General features: G+C 39.4%; 1 protein-coding gene across 1 annotated transcript; it reads right to left on the reverse strand.

Moving 5' to 3' along the window:
- Positions 1-4,273: 4,273 nt before the first annotated feature.
- CDK2 (cyclin dependent kinase 2) lies at positions 4,274-12,488 on the reverse strand. The gene is made up of 7 exons (XM_015816319.1): positions 12,282-12,488; positions 10,873-10,950; positions 10,343-10,466; positions 8,422-8,592; positions 6,632-6,733; positions 5,724-5,927; positions 4,274-4,956 (listed from the first exon to the last, which is right to left on the reverse strand). The coding sequence occupies exons 1-7, from the start codon at positions 12,395-12,397 to the stop codon at positions 4,852-4,854; spliced, it is 900 nt and encodes a 299-aa protein (XP_015671805.1). The 5' UTR covers positions 12,398-12,488; the 3' UTR covers positions 4,274-4,851.
- Positions 12,489-16,270: the final 3,782 nt, after the last annotated feature.

Below are 16,270 nucleotides of genomic sequence, written 5' to 3' on the forward strand. Positions count from 1 at the left end.
GGGGGGGCGTGGCGAGGCGAGAGCCGAGTCTACCGGAGCCCCGGAAGCGTCATTGCTGAGGTCGCAAGTTCGCTGGTCTCAGCGGGACGTCCTTCTGAGTAACGCCCAAGATTCGTACAGCTAGGTAGGAGGTGCTGGACCGCAGAAAAGACGGAGGGGAGAACTAACCCCGTTCTCCCTCTTGTGAGCTACTCCTTGGTGTTCGAGGATCGGACGCCTCCTCGGCGTCCTGCGGCCCTTGAAGACGGTGGGTCAGTCCTCCGAAGAGTATAAAAAAGGGTAACCACAGCGGTAGATCCCTGGGATCAACTGGGAGGGAGAAAGCCTAGGTGCCCACGGCCCCTGCCTCATCTGAGCTCGCCCTTCCCCGCGGTCGAGAGGGAACGAAGTCGATGCGGAGCGTAATCCGCTTCTGCGGAGTGTGTCTGCGAAGGGAGCGAGATGGTAAATTAGGGGTCTTTTTCGTGTGGTTGAGATGGAGCCTTCTGTAGCCTACGGTCTTTCGGTAATGGTCAGCAGCATCGGTTCTGATACCACAAAATGAAAACCTGGAGAATACTCGATAAGATGAATGGAAGACTTTTTTTTTTTAAATTGATTTGGACATTACAGTTAAAAAAGATAAGTACAAATACAAACTAAAAGAATAAAAAGAAAAAAATAGAAAGTACATAAAAGGAAAAAAGGAAAGGAAAATAATAAAGAAAAAAATATTCCCCCTTCATCACAAATTTTAGTAATATCAGCAATTTGACATACAACAAATGCACATATAACAAATGTTCTTTTTATTTTCTATGACTCATACCTATAGACAAATCTTTAAAGTCTGTTTGTTCAGTCCTGGTCAGCCAAAGTCCATTAAGAGTTATCAGAAATAATGTATCTGTTTTAACCATGATGAAATAAACCAATTTTATTTCTTCTATGTTTTATTTTAACAGTCTTAAATCTTTAATCCCTTCAAATCTGTCAGATTTTCATTTTTTTTGTCCCTTCTCAAAATCTTTCAAACAAGATTTAACAAGAATCCTTTGTAAAACTCTTAGTGATTGTGAGCTTTCCAAGTTCTAAGGATGCAAAGGAACTCCCAAGTTATAATATACCACTGTCATGCCCCACAGTGGCTTGCTTTCTCCAGCCGAAAACCAAAATCTTCCACTGTCTGCAGAACATTGATCCAACAGCCTGTTGGATCATTCAAGTGCCCTTTGATGAGATTGATATGAATGGCAATCTGTTTTCTGGAGAAACATTTATTTCTCCTAAATAACCCTTTATGCATACCACTCTTCTTCAATGTTCCTTATTGTGGCACTTATGGTGCCATATAAGAGTGGATTGCAAACCTGTCATTACCCTAGGATTCTTTTACTGATTCTTGATGTTGCATGCATTGTTTTTTGTTGGATCGTCATTCCTGGGAAGAATGACGCTATTGCAATTTCTTCATTTATATGCTACCTACAAATTGGTGGAAAGTGGAGTTTTTGACAATTTTTTTCTAGCCCAATAAACATTCATAACCCCATTTTTGTGCTAGTGCTGTTTAGAAGGAAGGATCCTTTAAATTCAAGATGATCATGATTGGAATATTTGACATAATGTATTCTCTTAAAACAAATTACCCTAGGATTTCACATAATTTGTCAGAGAGAGAATGTGGTATTGTGGTTAAGATGCTGGAATAGGTGATGGGAAACCCAGATACTAATCCACTATTAGCCTTAGCAGGTGAGTAGTTGACTTTGGGACATTATTTCAAAGTTGTAGAATAACACATTTGGAGGTCTTGAGGACTACAGTACTGTAGAAAATGAGCTATTTAAACCAAAACTTCTTATGAATTGTCCAATAGTAGACCTACAGGCCGCACATTTTCATAGTTCAGTGGGACTCACCTTGTATCAATTTACATTTACACGTCTCCTGGACAGAATTTAGGACCTGAGATTTGCAAATAACATCCTGATCCCTGTATCTCTACTGAATCACATATTCTTGGATGTAAGAGAGTGCCATCAGACAAGCTTTGGTAAAATGTATATGCCATTTGCAGCAAAAGACAGTTATATACAGATAGACATCAATTTATGACTGGAATTAAGCCTGGAATCCTAGTTAAGGTGTTGCAGTCAGTAAGCGAGGCCTGAGGTAACTGCACCCAATTTTATGACCTTTTTTGCAGTAGTTGTTAAGCAAACGCAGACGTCATTAGGTGAATTCATTTTATCCAATGGGCGGGGTTGTTTTTTTTTTTGCCAGAAACCAAAAGTAAATGCTGGAAATCGGCAAAAAGAGAAAAAAATTGGAGCGATGTATCTGCAGGACACTACAGCTAGCCATAATTATAAACTGGTTGCCAAGTGCCCAAAATGTGATTGCATGACAGGATGTAAGTGTGTGTGTGCAAGCAGTTGTCAAAACTTCAAAATTGAGCCGTAAATATCTTTTGGAGGAGTCCTTTGCAACTTTCATCACTAAGTGGCTGATTATAAGCCAAGGACTACCTATAATTAAGTCTTTTTATGTTCCACACTAAAATCTCAATGTATACGCAGGTACAGATGGAAAACGTAGGCCAGCGATTCTCAAGACATGATCTCGGGACCCTTGGATTCCCTAAGCTCCTTTTCAAGGGGTTGCAAAGTCAAATAAAATAATTCTGGAGCTCAAATAAGATAACTCCCAAAACTCTTTGAGGTCCTCTATCATTTCTAAGTCTTTAAAAAGATCCTGAAATCAAAATGTTGCTTTAAACTGCTAGACCATTTACATTTCATCCCGCAAATCCTTAAATTTGATGAAAACAGAGGAATATCCTTGCTTTGAGGAAAAGGAAGCCAGGTGTTAAAATTGCTACTATTTAATGATTTATAAACTGATTTCACAGTAGTACTGTATTTAGAAACATTTGCCTTACAAAGAGCTAAGAAAACAAAATAATTACTTTTCTTTAAAAGATTATATTACAAAAATGTCAAGGTGCTTAGGCTAACAAATCCAGAACTTTTTTAAAAAACTAATAGCTCCATAAATATATATATATATATAAATTTCCAGTCCAACAATAAAGGGAAAGGATACCATGTTGCAAATATTGTTGTGAATAATGGTACGAATATTTCTGTATTATACTAAGCAGCGTCATGTAAGAATGTCAATTTTAATTCAAGAGGTCCTGAAATAATCAACTTTCTTAGTGAAGTCTCCATCCAGCCATACCTGGAACAATGGATATTTCATCTTTGAGTGAAGATAGTAAGAATTATGACTTAGAATGGGAACTTTCCCCCCACTGAGGAAAGTGCAGTCCTCACCATCTTAAAATACATGTTTCATTTCTACAGTAAATGAGTATTACCCTAGCATATATGCTTTTAATAAAAATAAGCATTTCAGGAAATCAAATACCAGATGGCTTTACTGAAGCCTCATAAAGATGCATCATACAACTGATCGAAAAAGTTTGTAATTTGGAGTTATTTCAAAATCAGATTTAAGTTATTGCTGCATGCCAGAGACAGGCTTTAGGTACTTCGCGTTGCCTTACTCTAAAATAAAACCCTGAATTCTGTAGGAAAGTGTTTTACTCTTAAGCAAATCTAAGTGGTCTTTAAAAATTCTCAATATGAAACTTTTACGACTATACTTCACCTCCAGATGGCATTGACTAGAAACTGATCATGATTTTGTTTAGCTACTGTTCAGACTCTTTTTTTTAAAAATCAGAACTTAGATGACATTCAACTGATGTAATTTGAACAATCCGGTTGCCTCCAAAACACGGTGACACAAAGATGTAGATATTGATATTTCCAGCTCTCCAAACCAAACCAGAAAAGTTTGCTAATGTGAATTCTCTAGCTGGGGTTATGACTCATATTTGGCTCAAGATGTATGACTGTAGATTATAAGAGAGACAATCGATATGTATTTCAAAGCTCACATATAATTTAAGCATCTATATTTGCAAGATACGTTATTTAAAGCCAAGGATGCAAGGCCAACCCATCGGAACAGACATTTGAAATGTTCCCGACTGTTCTAGGAAGACAGCATTGGAATGGCAAACCATAATTGCCAAACATAAGGCATTAATTGGCTACAAACTCAGAAAGACCATCAGCTCACTGATACAGAATAAGAAAACAGGTATACAATTCAATACTGAGTGAATAAACATTTGCCCATTTCCCCACCAAATGAGCAATTTTTTCCGAGTTTTTTCTTTCTTTAAACAACCTACTCTCCATACCAGATGTCAAAAAGAGCTTAGCGAATAGTTAGCAAGGCGTACTGTACCACCAGCTTCAGCAATCCCATCTCTTCAGGATTAGTAATCAGTGGGTTAAACTGACCAACATCGCAGATGAAAACACCATGACAGATGTTGCCAAAGTCCCTTAGCCCTTCTAATAAAAGTCCCTTCTACACTTGAAGGGAAGAGAAGCATCTACACTGTACTTGTGCCGAGATGTCAACAGCTGGAGAGTAAGCAAATACAGAATGCATTATTTTGAAGAAGTCACCAAGAAGGAAGGCATGGAACTCATGGGTGGATAAAACATGCGAAGAATGAAAGGGGTGCTTCTCAAGCAAGTTGAATCCTTGGGGCTGGTAGCTTTGGAGACCCTTCTCTCTTCACAAGGCAGTTTGGAACCAGTGAATCCTCAAACTCAGTTTAGTGCTTTAATAAAATCCTAAAGGTGTAGGCTGCGCTCCAACTGGACCTCCGGTGTTCTCTCCAGGGTTAAGTTGAAAAGTTAAGTGCAAGCAACTAGGGCTGCCCAAGGAAAAGGCATGTTGCAGAGCCTGCACTGCAGCAACTCCGTTGGCTCCAGTTCCATTTCACAAGCGGAGGTGTGGCAAAGCCTTTGTGACATCTCGAAAGAAGGGGTGATTGAGAGCAGTCTTGGCCGAGATTCTCTTGTTGGGATCATAATGCAGCATTAGCTAAAGGGGAAAGAGGAGGGTGCAAGTTTCATTACAGTCTTATGCACTATAATATATTATAGACTATAATATATAACATGCAACATAATATATATGTTGGAAGTGCTTTGTACTTCCCAACTCTCACTTCAACTATCTTGCTCAAGTTAGTGCTATGCATTACGGTCATATGGCAAGTTAAATGACAAGAAACAAAATCTAGCAACTAAAAGTGTGATTAATTTTATAGAGTTTTGTCTCCTAAAGGAATATGAACAGATAACAGTCATGACACTCAAAACTAAGACCCAAACCGTTTTTTCTTGTAGGTGGATAAAGTATGCAAAGAGCTCACAAGTTTTACACTGACTAATGGTTCAATCCTAGCACTAAGCAGACAGAAGGCATTCAATTTTAAAGCAGAACAGCAGAGGAAAACATGGAGGCAGAGCAAACCCTGAATAAGAATTTGATAAAAATACCAACATTATATATAACACAAATCGATAAGGGTGCTTTTGATTTGGCATGAGTGCCATTGCCAGTTCTGTCAGATGCTCCTTAAAGTAACTATACTAGGGGTAGGCAACCTTGGCTCTTTTATAACTCATGGACTTCAACTCCCAGAATTCCTGAGCCAGCCATGCTGGCTCAGGAATTCTGGGAGTTGAAGTCCATGAGTCATAAAAGAGTCAAGGTTGCCTACCCCTGAACTATACCTTTTCTTAGCTTGGTATGGTAATCACATGCTACAGTTCAAAATACTTTTCCCACTACATAAAACTCACTGCTAGAAGTTTTCTGCCTTCTTCATCCAGCGGCGGTACTACTTTGCTGAAGTCCTGCCGGGCCCACTTGGGGAAACTGGACTTATAGTCAGGCATAGAGGTGACTCCTGGCCACACGGTCTCATCCGGAGTGCCCAGTGTGCGGAAGATGCGAAATAGCTGGTCAATTTCTGAGTCCCCAGGGAAGAGAGCTCTACGGGTTAACTATTTGGCAGAAGAACAAAAAGTCAGAACCGTAGCATAGTAGGCTTTCCTAGCCTGATGTAATGTTTCATTGCGGTCCTTTTATTGGTGATTTTATTCTATTGTATCGGCTATTTGATATAGTTATAAAAATATTATGCAAACAGCAAGATATAAAAAAACATAATGTTCATTATGATGGCCCTTCCCTATGGAGATAAAAGCTCCATATATGAAGATACTTGGAGAAGGATTTTGCGTTAATACTGACATCATTAAGATAGACAGAAGGAATCTGGCCCATTCCTTCATTCCAATTATTCAGCAGATAAAGAACCCTCAGCACATGCTCAGTGTGTGACCCAATTCTCCATTCTTGGAGCACAAATTGCCCCTAGCAGGGAAGTAGTTTTCTCCAAAGCCCAATTCAGTCCTCAGAAGTCAACTGATCCTGTCAGCAGGCTTTAATTGACCTGACGTACTCATGTTTCACACACAGAAATGAATGAGAGTGTGTTTTACAGCAATAAAGCTCGCCTTAAGGAGCAATAACTTTTTCAGATGTTTGGAGTCTGTAATGGCATAGTTACCCACATTTGTACAATAACCTTGAGACCTTAACATCACAAGCCAAATTCTCTGGCTTCTGCCAATCAAAAGCCTTTCAGTGCCAGACTCCAGCCCAATTCGCTGCTTCATCCCATGGTCATTTCCAAAACACATACCATCTCTGCAAAGATGCATCCAAGGCTCCATATGTCCACTGCTGTTGAGTAGTATTTGCAGCCAAGGAGAATTTCTGGAGCTCGATACCAAAGAGTCACCACCTAGTGTGAAGTACAAAATCCACAATGGATGTACAATTAAATAACCAGCTAATCAGGAATGGACACTTTCCACCGGTTCTCTGCATCACACACCCTATCCTTCCATTTTTTTGTAATGCATCACATAATGCCATCAAATTAATTCAGATTAAGAGCTACTATATGGACTGCACTGGAATCACTTTTCAATAGTTCACCACATGACTCACATACAGAAGAGGCTACATTCAATTCTTGGTCCCTCCAGGGAAGAAACTGAAAGCTAGAGGCACCAATAAGGCAGCTCCAAAACTGTATCCTATTTACATACCAGAGTTTAATGAATAGGGAAATGTTTTATTAATGTTAATTACATGAGTTTACTTTATATGGTCACAGGAATATCCTCAGCATCATTTCCCAGGTTAGCCCTGGGATGGCCAAACTCAGAAATGATTTCTGAAATAGTTTTTCCTTTCCCCTTCTCTAGAAATTAAGTTCATTTAATCATTGTTGACACCAACTTTCATTTAAGTTTGGTTCGGTAAGTCCAAACTTTTAATCTCCAGAGCCCAGTTTTAAAATAGAATACGAGTATTTTCAATGGTTAGCTGTGTAAGAGAGCCAAGTATCTTTAGAATAACAGATTTTACCATATATCAAAAAACAAGTTCAGGTAGCCAGGTAGTGCTTCTTATGATGACACATTGATCCAAATAATTTTTACTATGAGCTCCCCAACTGCAACAATCATATGAGTAGATAAATTATTTCGGTCATTGTCCAATAAAATGGACGCAAGGGCTATCTGGCTATGACATCTACCACTCCATTGATCGCCAGGGTTGATCTGGCTGGCTAGGCGGCCTAGAAAATGCAGGATCTCAGTGCTGACAAGAAAGAATATTAGTAAAATATTCCAAACTTAATCATTTAGGCTTTGTTTCAATTAAATTAATAATTTTAATCAATATTTTGAACAGAGCATGGAAATGAGCCATAGCCAACAAAAATACGTAATACAAACTGTACTCTTGAGAAAGTAATACAGCAACCGCATTTCAACATAAACCTCTTTGAAAAGAGTACTTTCAGCTGGAAAGCAAATAAGTTTGTGTGAAATCTGAAAAATAAATTTGGGGCACGTGCATGAGCAGTGTGATTATTAAAGAAACTGTTTCCCTAATGTTATTCATCATTCATGAGTCTACACATATTTATACAGTATGTATGCACATAGAGTGAAAGCCAAGAAAGAAATGGATTATAAAACAAATCAATCTAGATTTTTCATTCAAGACACAAATTGATCAGGTTCATATTATATTCTGGACATATTAGAAGACTGAGCCCTCAGAAGAAGCCCGGGAAGGAAAGAGAAACAGCAAGGTCAATGGACTCAATTATAGTAGCAATGGGTACACCCTTGCAGTCAAGTAATCACAATCTGGGCAATGGGGAAACTGATAGAAAATGTTGCAAGTTGCTGGGATAAGCATCTCCCCCCCCCCTCAGCTTGCACTGGCTATTCATACACCACCTGGGTCTTGCTATATCTCCTTTGCACACCCTCACAAACCTGCGCATTCCTGTGTGCTTTCCCCGAGCTTTACAACCACATTGCTGTGATGGAAATTCCAGTCCCAATTTAAGTCAAGGATTATGTGTAGTACAGAGAATGCCAAAGTGGGGAAAAACAAATTGCTCACCTCATGCGTGTAGGTTCTCACGGGCACGCCAAATGCACGCGCTAGCCCAAAGTCAGCAAGTTTTATTGCTCCCTCTGCATTGATGAGGAGGTTCTGCGGTTTAAGATCTCGGTGGAGGACACGATGGGAATGGCAAAAGGCAAGACCCTGCAGCAGCTGGAACAGATAGCTCTAGGAAAAACATAAACATGCTTAGAATAAAATTAGGTTTTAGTTGTGCTTGGGGCCTATTGACCAAAACTAACCAGTACAGTCCTTACCAATAGCAGAGAATGTTGCATGTAACATTATTATTATGATTCTGTCTGGAATCTAATCTACCCCCTCTCTACTAAATGGTATTATTTGAAAACCTTTATTGACCAAAGCCTTGATGAGCCCTTAAGTCAGTACAGATGGTTCTCAACTTATGACAATTGAGCGCAAAATTTGTTGTTAAATGAAGAATTTGTTAAGTGAGTTTTGCCCTATGTTACGATTTTTTTTTGCCACATTTATTAAGTGAATCTCTGCAGTTATTAAATTAGTAACCTGGCTGTTAAGTGAATCTGGCTTCCCCATTAACTTTGCTTGTCAGAAGGTCTCAAAAGGTGATCACATGACTCTGGGACACTATAATTGTCATAAATATGAACCAGTTGTCAACCATCCGAATGTAAATCATGTGACCATGGGGATGCTGCAATAATTTCAAGTGTGAAAAATGGTCATAAGTCACTTTTTTCAGTGCTGATGTAACTTTGAACCCTAACCCTGGTACTGGTCCGCGGCATGCCAGCAACCGGTCCACACAAACAAGCAAAGCCCCATCCGTGGACCACGCACTCTCCGGGCTGTGAAAAAACCTTTCTCTGTGCTATAGAGAGGGCTGCAATTTGGAACGAACGTAAGAGGGCTAAATGACAGAATATAAATTAACAAATGGAATGAAAGAAAAACCAATATGCTATGGTGTTATGGATTCGGCCTGAAAGATCACAATATTGAAAAGAACTTATTTACTGAAAGGATCCTTGAGTTCTTGTGTTATAAGAGGGACTGCAAACAATAGAAAAGCAACTTTTATAAGTTGAAGGCTGTAAGGCCTTCCTTGAGACCTGATTGGCTGTCCACTGGGGAAGCTAAGCAAGTCCTTATCAGCACACCTGGGGTCAGTTCTATTGTTAAGCAAAATGGACCATTGAGGAGGGCAGCATAGCTGAGAAGGTCCATTGTTAAAGATATGGAATACTGAGGTCATCAGCTGATGGATGGATGTTGACAGTTTTGTTGCGGATTCCCTTTATCTGATGAGGCTTTTTTGCCTTTGGTTTGATGAGATTGCAAGGGGGGCTTTGTCTGGGACAGAGAGCATCACTTTGGATGTGATGAGATTAGGCAAAGAGATGAACTGGGTTTGACCCTGATCATATCCAAAAGACCTGGGGGGCATGTCTAATTCAGCATTCTGTATGCCACTTTATGAAGGACATATCTCTTAGATTTTTCAGTCTATAAAGCCACAGTCTGCCCTAAGTACAAGCCAAAATAGGCTATACTGCTGCCTCTAACTCCCATTTGGTAAGCCAAAGTAGAGGATCTTATGCTTTGTTTTACCACGTTAAAAAAAAACTAAGGAAACACCTTGAACATTTAGCAGAGCTGTATAATTTCATTTGGGTCTATATAAGATTTTAGTTAAGTCAAGAGTATTTAAGAGCAAAGACAGTCTTACTGCACACATTGTTCATTAAGAAGCTCTGTATGACCGTCTACATTTAAGTGCATGTCCACTGAAGACACAAAGCTCCCCTCAAAATCCTTGGCTTGCAGCACTTTTGCAGTTTTTTTTGTCAAGTAAAAAGAAATGTACCTAGTGTGCCTATGAACCCAGAACTAAGTTGCTTTTTTTTTTTTTGCCTACATGCTCTGCCTGGCTTACCTTGATAAGAGGTAACTCTACACCACTAATGGAAGTAGAAGAATCCATGAATTTCTTTAGATCTTGATGTAAGAACTCAAAGACCAAATAGAGTTTGTTCTCAGTATGGATTACATCCAACAATCTGGGGAGTCAAGGAAGGGATAGGAAGTAAAAGACAAACAATAACACTTGGATATTGATAAGAAAACCACAAATATTTTTTTACAAGTTCAATGCCAGAAGGTTACAAATTATATTCAAGTTGCCCATGTTTCTGAATTTAGCAGAAATAAAATAAGGAACAAGGAAGCGTGTAACTTCCAGTTTACTGTAAAACCTTTTTTGAAGCAAGTTTTCTCAGATCAGTTGCTGTCAGATACTGGCCCATAAAAATGCTTCCTCCCAATTTAACTAAAAAAGTGGCCACTGTTTACCAACCACCATAATTGTACAAAAATTATGGTGGCTGGTAAATGGCCTGAAGACCCAAAAATAGCATTCTATTTATTACTCTCCAGATCATCTCCTTCTGTCTTCCACATACTTACTTGACTATGTTGGGATGGTTCAATTCCTTTAAGAGAGAAATCTCTCGGATGGCAGTACTGGGAACTCCTTCTGTCTCCCTGAAAGCAAAGAGAAACATGAAATTAAGAAGGGAGGAGATGAAACTAGAATGAATTTAGCCAAGTAAATTGACTGTTTGAGATGCTGAGATTGAAAACTAAGCCCTAGAATTGTAAATGAAAAAGATAGTGCATAATAGATGATTACTCAATGCAAGTGGAATAATAGATTAGTAATGCAGATTAAATAGGATCTGCTGAGACGCTGTATGCAGTTTTGGCACATTTGACTGTTCTCATATCAAACTGGCCTTCTAATCTAATTCTCAGCTTTACAGGGACAAGATTTGGGAAACTCCAGAATATAAATATTCCCCAAATCATTTCCTTTTGCTCACAGGATTACTGTGAGGAAAACATTAAGGGGAAGGAAGAAAATTAAGATGTATGTATGTATGTATGTATGTATGTATGTATGTATACCACCATCAGCTTCTAGTGGATAAAAAAGGGGAGATATAAATGAAGGCAGTGCTCATGGTTTTATCATGCCCAAAGAAAACAAAGGGGAAAGGGCTTATTCAAGACTTAGTATTATTAATTGAATCCAGGATGTTAGCTGGGTATTCTACAGCACACAGAAGGAACATTTATTTGCACTACTTTTCATAGCAAAGGACATTTTAAGGTTTCGGTCACATAAGCAGCATACTTTTAACTCGAAACGTGGAAGAACATTTTTTTAGATTCATCTTTGCTCCAATCTCAACCGGCCATGCGATGAAATAATAATTCCAAAGCAAGAACTTGTAAAGCAAGCTGCCTAGCGATTCCAACCCATTGCCCCTCTTCTGGAGGGCTCTCCCAGCCCAGGGGCCTCATCCTGCATACTATCTGCATTTCGCCAGGTACCTACGTGGCGAAAGAGCTCGTGCTCTGCTCTGGGCTAAGGAGCGTTTGCAGGCAGGTAAAATTAGCACCTTTATTAAAGCAAGATAAAGAGGAGCCGCGGAGACGACGAGGTTGCGCGTCTCCTCTCTCGTCTGTCGTCTTCATAACTTTCTGAAACATTTGGACGCGGATCAAGAACAGAGAAAAGCATAACCTCCCTCCTCTGAACCAAGCCTTCACTCTAAAGGCACCCTTAATGGCGAAGGAGGAGGAGGAGGAGCCGAGCCGCCAGATTACGAGTCTCCCATTTTTTTCTCCCACACCCTTTGCTCCTCGACCACCGCTCCAAAGCTAGACTTCCTTCCAAAAGCGAAGCGAGGCTCGGGCTGAGCTTTTTCCTTCTTTAAGCGGAGATTCGATCCCTCTTCCCGCCGCGTGTATTTGGCTGTGCGTGTGAAAGCGGGGTGTTAGATGGAGGAGAGAAAGGGTCTTTCACTCACGTGTCCAAGCGGATTTTTTTAAGCGCGACCACCTCGCCGGTGATTTTGTTCTTTGCTTTGTAGACCACGCCGTAGGTGCCTTCCCCGATCTTCTCCACTTTCTGGAAGTTCTCCATCGGAGGAGACGCGGGCTGGGAAGGATCCCAGTTTGCCCCGAAAGTACTAGCCGGCACAGAGCAGGAAGGAGAGGCGGTGGTCCGCAAGAGCCAAGCAAAAGCCCGCTCCCGGAGCCGGGGCCGGGCGGCAGTGGCTGCGGTTGGGAGGGCCGCGAATGGCCGTGTGTTTCTGCTCGGCAGTTGAGTGACCGCGGCTTTTTCTGCCTTCGCTCTTCTTTTCCCGCGCGCGACGCTGAACTTCAAACAATACTAACGATTCCAGCTCCCCTCCTCCTTTCCTCCGGCTTCCCGCGTTCCATTCGCCCCGCCTTTCCTTCTACCCTATTGGCTGCGGGGTTATAGCGAAGCACGTTGTGTGGCGGGAGAGAAAGAGAAGAGGTGAAGTTTTTCTTAAAGGGCCAGCGCCGTCATTTTCGAGAAGGAGAGTTTTGGTTGTAAGGGCCCAAGTACGGATACGGCACTTGGGAAGAGGCCGATCGAATGTAGCAGAGCGTATGGACGGCAGCGGGGATCAGAGCTTCAGGTTAATTCGGATTCAAGTCGGTTTTAAAAACCAACGGAAAAAGAATCTGAGTACACACTAACACAAAGGAGAAAACCAGCTGAGCATGGGGCTTGTGTTTGCACAACGTTCTCACTAGGGCGGTGATGGCGCAATTCGAAGACTCGCTATATAAATGGTTGTGGGGACCACGGCATATGTGACCCCACTCAGATGACCTCCATTCAACCTGAACATGAAATAGGTATTAATTTTTAATAATTAAATATAGCTGAAATCTTCGCCGCATCTCACGTGGTTGGTCTTAAAACATTGCAAGATTAGGGATGAGAATGTCAAAATCTTGCATGGATTGTGATTCTAGGTTTTTTGGCATGCGTGTACACATGCTCACACTATATGTAACAATGCCAACACAAAGGGCCTTCTGTAATATTTCATAGACTATTCAGGTACTCGACAACCTTTTGTTCAACACTGAAAAAGTGACTTATTTATTTTTTTCCCCAATTTTTTTTTATTATTTTCCATCATAACAAAACAATCAAAAGCATAATAGACACAATAACAAGTAAATACCCCCCTCCCCCCCCAGACTTCTCAAACCTAATCCCAGGATAATATTCATATATGAGTAAACAAATACTAATATCCCTAACTCCACAAAATATCTTAATCTACAAAAAGGATAGAAAGAATAAACAAAATAAAAGAAAATCTAAAAACCTAAGTTATATTCTACCACTCTATGCTTCCTTTGAATATAAACAATCCATCTTCTCCATATTGATAAGAATTGTTCATTTGAATGATTCTTCAAATAAGCTGAGATCTTTGCCATTTCAGCAAGATACGAAACTTTCAATCTCCAGTCTTCCATTGTTGGCAGAATTGGGCTCTTCCAATTTTGGGCTATCAACAAACGAGCAGCAATAAAGCATCAAATTAATTTCTTTTGCATTTAAATCTTGCACAATACCTAAAAGAAACAACTGTGGAAGAAAAATAATCCTTTTTTAAAAAATTTGCTGTAGGTTCCACCACAATTGTATCCAAAAAGCCTTAATAACCTTACAAGCCCACCACATATGAAAAAAAGTTGCATCTGGATGTCCACACCTCCAACACTTGGATTCATAATTCGCGTAAATACGAGACATAGTTGAAGGATCCAAGTGCCATCTAATTTTGAGCTTGTGTAAACTTCACATTTCTCACCCAGTGAAAAAGTGACTTATGAACATGTCTCACACTTACAACCGTTGCAGCATCCATGTTGTCACATAATTAAAATTTAGACGCTTACCAACTGGCATGTATTTCTGATGGTTGCAGTGTCCCAGGGTCATGTTAAGTATATATGCCTGTATATTTCCAAAGATAGTGAACCTGGACGTATCATACTTGCTTTCACAAATAAGCCTAAGAGGCAGGTGAGATTGGCAGATAGTGCGAATGGCTGAAGATTAATAAAGTTTCATTACACCAAACATAAGCTGTTAAGTTTTCACTCTGTATAATGTTATAATAAAAAAAAAATATTCTCATAGTTTATCTCTTATCTACCATATATGCAACCTAGAAATCGTCTTTTCAATCCAGTTTTAGCAAAAAAGTCCATTAGGAATTACCAGAAATATCAAACAGTTTATCCTTGATCAAATAGTCCAACTTTATATTTATTCTTTTTTAATATAATTTTTTATTTAAAAAGTAAGTTAAAATACAAAAGTCCAAAAAGTCCAAAAATCAACAACAAAAGGAACAAAAAGAAAACACAAATCACAAAATATTTAAGATATTTTGAAAAAGTGCATTAAGAAAACAACATATAAACACCTGTTATCCCCCTAATTGAATATTGATTAATATTAATTCCCACCCATTGCAAAACAGCCCCCCCCCATTTTTTTTAAACTAGTAGATCTATTTGCAGGAAGAAAGATAATAAAAAAAAACAAGATTAAGGTTCAAAACTCTCTGTTAACAAACTGTTATCAACTTTATATTTCTTCTTTGTGCTCTGCACAATCTCTAAATCCTTCCTATAGCATTGGAAGTTTTGATCTTTCATCTCTCTTTGGTATTTAAAAGAAGTCTTCAAAACTTTCACCAGTCTACTTTGTAAATCTCATAAAGAAGCATCATCCAGGATTTCTTGTTGCAGCTGTTTCTTTTCCAGATCCTTCTTTTAATTTATCTTTTGTATTCCTAGTTTGGTAAATTCAGTTTTGCTGTCTTCCATGACTTTAAACACTATAATGACTATGTCAATTAAAGTTTTTCTTAAATCTTTCTCATCTTCTAAAAGTTTACCATTGAAATCTGTATCCTTTCTGCGATATTACGGTAACTGTTAACATTTTAGCCCATGCAAAAAAAAAAACACTTTAAGAAAAAAATTATAGCCAGTTTATCTATTTTAATACTTTTTTTGCCTGGTCCTTTGCTTGCATCTAGTGACCATTTGCAAACTTCATCAAGCCTCAATTCCTAATATGGATTTGGTTCTGTTTTAGTCATTTCCCACAAGTGTGCTATTTAATTACATACTTTTTTTAAATTATACAACAAAAATAACTGATATTCCAAATCTCTCTGGTTTCCTAATCCAATTAAAATTTTCTTAAACAAAAATCCTTTTTTTCCTGCTTTTTTGCCAGTTTTATATTATTTACATTTTTGAGTCTCTCTTTAAAAATTTTTAAATCTGAAGAAAATAAAACTCACTGGGTATCAAATTAAGCTCGCCATTTTGAAGATGTCTAATATTTATAAATTGGTTAAATCGAACATTTCCAAAAGTGATTAACAAGTGAGTTTGACTGGCTTGATATCCTTATGAAAGCCTCCACTGCTGCTGAGAGCAAAGTTGTCATACCCTTGGCTCTTGGCACTTAAACCCATGAGAGACTACTATGCTTTGTTGTCCTTGTGAGGAGTTCATGGGACAGGGTCCCCAACCCCTGGTCCATGGACCAGTACTGGGCTGCGGCATGCCAGCAACTGGTCCACACAAACTAGCAAAGCCCCATCCGTGGGATGCAGGCAGCACACAAAACCATGCACCCTCTGTTCCGCAGAAAAACCTCTCTCCACAGAACTGGTCCCTAGTGCCCAAAAGGTTGGGGACCTCTGTCATGGGAGATCTCCCAAACACTCTTTCTGAAAAATTTGAACAGTTAATCTATCCACTGGTCTTTTATTCTGCACAACCATTGTCTCTGCTTAGTTACCTAGATGTCTTCAGTCAGCCCTGGCTCACCATCATATTCTTATGAGCCTCGAAATAGCCACAAGTCCTTGATTTCTTAGACCGATGAAAATCCAGCAGTGTGGCAATATCTAGCTCAATGATGGCGAATCTTTTA

This window comes from Protobothrops mucrosquamatus, unplaced genomic scaffold (assembly GCF_001527695.2).
Source record: "Protobothrops mucrosquamatus isolate PMUCROS unplaced genomic scaffold, P.Mucros_1.0 scaffold423, whole genome shotgun sequence".
Lineage (NCBI taxonomy): Eukaryota > Metazoa > Chordata > Lepidosauria > Squamata > Viperidae > Protobothrops > Protobothrops mucrosquamatus.

Bases quoted from the DNA above. Each gene is read 5' to 3' on its own strand.
- CDK2 (XM_015816319.1), bottom strand. From the start codon at position 12,397: ATGGAGAACTTCCAGAAAGTGGAGAAGATCGGGGAAGGCACCTACGGC. The intron at 10,951-12,281 runs GTGAGTGAAAGA...CTTTGCTTTCAG, and splicing joins AAAAAAATCCGCTTGGACAC to GGAGACAGAAGGAGTTCCCA. The intron at 5,928-6,631 runs GTATGTGTTTTG...TCTGCCAAATAG, and splicing joins GATGCATCTTTGCAGAGATG to TTAACCCGTAGAGCTCTCTT.